General features: G+C 38.0%; 1 protein-coding gene across 4 annotated transcripts in view; it reads right to left on the reverse strand.

Annotated features, from left to right (window-relative positions):
- Window positions 1-2229, reverse strand: part of LOC110033754 — a 38029-nt gene extending 35800 nt beyond the window's left edge. For all 4 annotated transcript variants that reach the window (XM_020737833.1, XM_020737829.1, XM_020737830.1 and 1 more), the window contains exon 1: window positions 1720-2229. In XM_020737833.1, coding sequence (XP_020593492.1) covers window positions 1720-2140 — 421 coding nt within the window. In that variant the 5' untranslated portion in view covers window positions 2141-2229. The remainder of the gene's footprint in view (window positions 1-1719) is intronic.
- Window positions 2230-6000: the final 3771 nt, after the last annotated feature.

The raw sequence follows: 6000 nt of genomic DNA on the forward strand, positions 1-6000 counted from the left end.
CTAATACAACATATATATAAGAAAGAACTTGAAAGAAATAAAGATAAAAGAAAATGTGTTGAAAATTGGACCGAAATCAAAAGAACAATTCTTCGATTCGACACTGTCCATTTGCACAAACCTCGTGGTCACGGAAACACGAGGTCTCCGACTCCCACGCTTGTCTATTTTCCCGCATCAATCTAGATAAGAGATTTCATGCCAAACAAAATTTAGATATGTATTCGGTAGGGGAGGCTCCATCAAAAACCAAAATTTAAAGATTTATTTGAAAATGAATTATTTTCCATGAAGCACCCATAGAACAATTAAAGTTATTAACGATTCAATCTAAAGACGAACTAACCCAGCCAGAACATCATATAAAATTCATTCTATCAAAAATCTCGCATCAGGTGAAATCTAATTACAAATTAGGTTCATCCTTCATTCAAGCTAGGGATGGCTCATTACATTCAATCCAACTGATATTCAAACCAAAAAATTGATATGTTTTACTTTTTAAGGCAAGTTCCTAGTCCAAAATACATACATATACTTCTTCATATAAAGATTCATATAAATAAATGTATAAATGCATTTATAAATTCTACCTATATGCATTTATAATTACAAACATATAGTATTTGATTTGTCAACAAGATTGCTCTATCCAATCCAATCTCAAAATTCAAGCCTTCCCATAATCAGATTTGGCGCATTAGTTGGCCCAGTATACTATGATACAGGCTCAATTTGTTCCAACAGTTGATCAATTTTTTTAGTGTTTCATGATTCTCAAGAGAAATTCATAACCCAAATTATGGATATGGATTATCAAAAACAGTGGTGCTACTTATCTTATAACTTGATCTACGAAATCATATATCACTCAAATTATTATAACTTCCCACTGTCATGAATAGTTGTTACAGAAAAACTATAAATGAAATTCATTTGGCCATTATTTCACAGTAAAGAAAGAATGTGTGCATTTTTTCAACATGTTACTAATTCGTTGGTTAGAAAATCCAGAATGGCATGAAGAACACCCTAAATCTTGTAAATTCAAACTTAGTCAATTTTGAAAGGAATAAAACATAAAAAATTTATTGACTGACAGCCATAGAATCTTATTATATTCGCATAAAGAGTTTGATATGTGTTTAAGAATTTAAGATTTACGAGGGGGACAAGTCCTTTGATCAATTAAACCCTATTAATGATGGGACTTAACAGATACTGGATTTAACCAATAACGGCCAGAAACAGCAACTACCAGAACATTACAATCTAGGAAGATTTACCTACATACCATGTAATTCTTATGCATATACATATCTAACACCAAAACTTCAACTTGTACATACATGCCACGGTAACTATGCAAAAAAAAAAAAAGGTGTATTTCACTATTTTTATGCATAGAAAAGGTGGCATGTATGTAAAAATTGAAGTTTTGGTGTTAGATATGTATATGCATAAGAATTCCGTGGAATGTAGTTATAAAATTCCTATAACTTGACGTGTCTAAAACTCTCTGTCTTAAAAAAGGATGCCAAACAGATCCACAGGAATGATCAACGAGTTTTTTCACAATTCTATATCTCTGCTGCTTTAACGCAAGGGAAAGGAATAAACATGAAGCATTAACTAGCCCTAATAAGCCTCAATCAATCGGAGAAAGCACGCCTATTATCAGAAGGCATCACAGTCAAACAGAACGACAACTCTTCAAACCTGTATCATTGTCGGGTTGAGGCTCGTAGAGCGAAATAGATTTGCCGTGCGATGCTGCGACCTCGCCCTCCGAAGGAAGAACGGGGCACCAGGTGACGGCGTCTACGTCAGCGAGCACGTTGGCATCGCCGCTGGAGGACGGCTCAATGACCTGGAGAAAAAATGGACCGACTAGGGTTTCGTGCTCAGGGAGAGGCGAAGGGAAGTGAGAAATCACGAGGAGGGAGGAAGCACCATAGGCAATCCAGGAGGAACCACCGAAGTCATACAGAAAGTCAACCGCCGACGACCGTCGATTGGGAGGGGGAGGGATGAGCTGCGATCTGAGTAGCGAGAGAGGGAGTAGCCTCGATACTTCTTCGGCCTCCTCGGAGACCGAGGGCGTAGGGGAGGCCCCGCCGGTAACGGCTTCGTCGATCATGAAGTCTCACTGAGGCTCATAACCAGCAACGGCTGTCCCAGAATGGCGAAGGTCCGGTTTTCGATTAATAAGTTGGACCAATATGCTGCTCCACGAGTTATTCTTAGTTTTCCAGCTGCTCCACGAGTTATTCTTAGTTTTCCATAAAAATTCATAAACCAAATGAGTTTGTATACGAAAAATACGACCTCACAATTCTCAAACTAATCTGAAGGCCAAAATAGAAGATGATAGAATAATTGGGGCTAAACAATGCTCATGGATGTCAGAAAGAATGACAACTAAAGAGGAGGAGATGATCGTTGGTAGATTGAACCATCGGATCGAAAACCGGCACACTTGTCGATCGGTTACTGACGCATAACCCGAATTCGATTGACCGACTAAGCTTGACGATCGACGGGCTCACTATCAGTCGAGCAACCTGATCTAATATCTTATTATATTTTCTCTGTAATTTACTAAAATAGCCCATCAAAAGATAATGATTATAGTGCAATATGTAGTTGTAACATTCATATCACTATGTCTATAAATAAAAGTCATTTCATGGTAAACAGTTATGCATTTCAAGTTTTTTTTTTTTTTTACTTTTTCTACTTGATCTTGTTTACGCTTTATTCCTTGAGTGTGTTTCTTGGACACTCTTAGATTATAAAATCATTTCAGATGTGTTGAGCGTGGAACCATGTCATCAACAAGATGAAAAGAACAACAACACAGAGAAACTAGTCAGAGAAATATAGTAGGTGGGATGCACTAGAGAGTTTGTGAATGAATTCATCCAACATAGACTGCAGGACTTGAGAACTTAGATCACCAATCAGATGTCAAGACAATTCGCAAAAGCGCTCAGATCAGTTGCAACCTTGGGGGCAACCCCCGTCACAGGAGGAGAACAAGCTCAACATGAGACACCCGACGTCCCTCGAGAGGAACCCCTGCCGCCTAATGGGAGGAGAACAAACCATCTAGAAAGATTTGAGGATGTGCGGTACCAGTACAGTGACGGATCCGCCCGTGGTACAAAGACATTGACTTGGGCAAGCCGAAGTGCTAAAACAACCAGAGAACACTTTCCCTTTACTAATCTCTAGACCTAAACCTTTGGAGAAGTTTAAACTACCAGCCTTTGAGTCATATAAGGGACGGTCGCATCCCAATGACTACCTCACGTCTTTTAAATCCTCAATGTGCCTATTAAGGATCTCTGATGCCTTTAAGTGTAAAATGTTCTTTCTAATGTTGAGATTGTCTGCCCTAAGATGGTTCAACGCTTTATCGGTAAGGGTAAGTACCTGTTATGCATAATTCAAGAGGCTTTTTCTGACACAGTTCACTAGTGCACTAAGACCTAAGAAAAGTTTTTCATCCCTATGGCAGTTGAAACAAAGACCCAACAAGAGGTTGTTCTCCTTTATTGTGTGGTTCCAGAGAGAAACACTAGATGTGAAGGACTTAAAATTAGATATTGCTCGAGCCGCTCTAACCCAAGGTTTGAGGTCCGAAAGTTTTTGTTTTGACCTCAACCTTATGGAGCCCCAAAACTTGGTCAAATTGTTGGATACGACCAATAAATACATCAGTGCATATGATAACGCTTCCGAGCCCTTCGAACAAAGACACCAGGAGCGACCACCACAAAACAATGGGTGGAAACCAAGAGAGAACGCACAACTATCCATCCAACCATACTATGAAAGTCATCCCTACATGTCAGCGCTATTTTTGGTTGGAGGAGTTGCCGGTAAGAAGTTGTCGGTCACCGGAATCAAAATCCTGTCACCCGCTTTGGAAGGACGTTTTAATTTACATATATATTTAGTTTTAGAAAAATATGAAATCAAACTGACCTCATATTTTTCACAGTTTAAATGAAAGAGCGAACTGTATCTATCCCGAAGGATAATTCTGAAAGATAAACGTAAGACTTGAGGATGAGGCTCGATCAAATAAACTAAGGATGACATCTGATTGGTCTGCGAAACCTTTGTATTTGCCAACAAGTTCCCCTATTTAATACAAAGAATTAAATAGGGTTTATATTAAGCTGGATTCGGACATGCTTCTTATATAGGCAAGCCCCTATAGTTAATTACATCTTAAATGACCAAAGTCACCTAAGAAGACTCTCGATAAAAATTAGAAAATATTATCTTCAAGGAGTTTCAAAGGGTTGGACTTTTCAATGAGATCAAACGTAGAGGTGTGAAAGGGGATGGGTTCAAATTTGGAGCATTTTGTTGTAGAGACTAAAGGAGGAAAAATTAGGGGATGTCATGGATCCAGAGGAGAACCTCGGAGACTTCTCGGGCTATCCTAATGTTTGGCTTCAGTTTTGAGGAGAAATGTTTAAGTGTTTCGTCCTGTCAATTTTATTAGTTAAAGCTTACATTCGTGTGAAACTATCACACAAATAGCCTAGAAGATGTGAGGGTTTAGGTCGTGACGGACGATAACCTCGGAATCCTAAGACGGGTTAGGGCTTATTTTGTATAGCAGGGTTATACAAAGGCCTAAAAATAAGATGAGAATTTACATTGCGTAGGCAAGCAACCTTGAATTCCTATGGCTTTGTTGTTTATATCTAAGGAAGGAAGATTGGTTTAGCTGAGGAAGACAGATTTTGCTGTTGAAGATGGCTGTGCTGCCCATCATGCTAGATCCAAGCTCCTTGCCGCGACGAGTTTGAGTTTTCTAGTGTATCAAGTTATGATGTCAAATCGTGTGGGCCTATGGTTGAAGTTCTTTAAATTTTATGGGGGCATGTTAAAGTTGATTAGAGCGACACCGGTTAGGATCCTACGGTTCCCTCGTTCCGACACCACTATTTTCTATTAGATTGACTTAGTCCAAATGAATTTACTAAACTCAACTTAATGAGTTCCATAATTTCATTTAGACTGTGGGAAGCCTCGTTAGCATCCGTAGGTTACCTCCTCTAAGGAATTTCCGATCATCTGATATAGACGTCTTAATTTAGTTAAAGTTGTAGTTTTGTGTGATGTTTGTGATTAAATTTTGAGTTTTTTTATATTTTGAAAGTTGTGGAGATCAATTTTATCTTGGTTGATTTTAGTTTTAGTTTTGGTTTTGGTTTTGTGGTTATCCTAATAGTTTTAGCTTTCATGCAGGGTGGTCTTGTTGTTTAGCATGCAAGTTTGCATGTATAAAAGTACAGTATGAAAGTACAAGAAAGACAATGCTGAAAACTGTAAAAGCGTACCTAGCGAGTCTTCTCGTTCCACCACCTGAAACTCAAAAAGCATGTTAAGGCAGTTTATATGAAACAGGGAAGTAAAATTTTGACAACCAATCTAATCCTAGGTCATATCTTGGTGGGTCCTTAGGAGTTTAATTAAGGATGATGTCGTCAAGCAAAATATATTAAGTTCAGTAGATCTCTGAGGTATCCAACAGATCTAGAGAAAGAAGCAGGTCCGTGCTACTCTCTCGTTGCTTGGTGGAAAATTCCGAGTTCTTTTAAACTTATTATGTCACTTAATAATTCATCCTGTAAATACCCTTAGTGATCAAATGAACATTGATGTCTCAATTATCCCTAAGAGTAGGAAAATTATTATCTGTAATTTAATTTTGAAGATTATGTCCCTATATTTGACAAATGCTAATAAGGAATGTTTATTTTTTGCCCAATTTACTGCTTGCCTTTATTCGCAATTAGTCTTGTAGTGTTTGAAAAATGTCTTAGTTTTAATTGATAATTACTTTTCTAATCCTCATTTAAATGAAACTTGATTTAGCCTAAGTCACTACTAAGCCCTTAAGACCTAGGTGAGTGTCTTAGTTAGTTTTGAAAAGGTTAAGCTTTAGGTGGTCATGATTCATGATTTGAATTT

The sequence above is a fragment of the Phalaenopsis equestris genome, unplaced genomic scaffold (assembly GCF_001263595.1).
Source record: "Phalaenopsis equestris unplaced genomic scaffold, ASM126359v1 Scaffold001278, whole genome shotgun sequence".
Taxonomy (NCBI): Eukaryota; Viridiplantae; Streptophyta; class Magnoliopsida; order Asparagales; family Orchidaceae; genus Phalaenopsis; species Phalaenopsis equestris.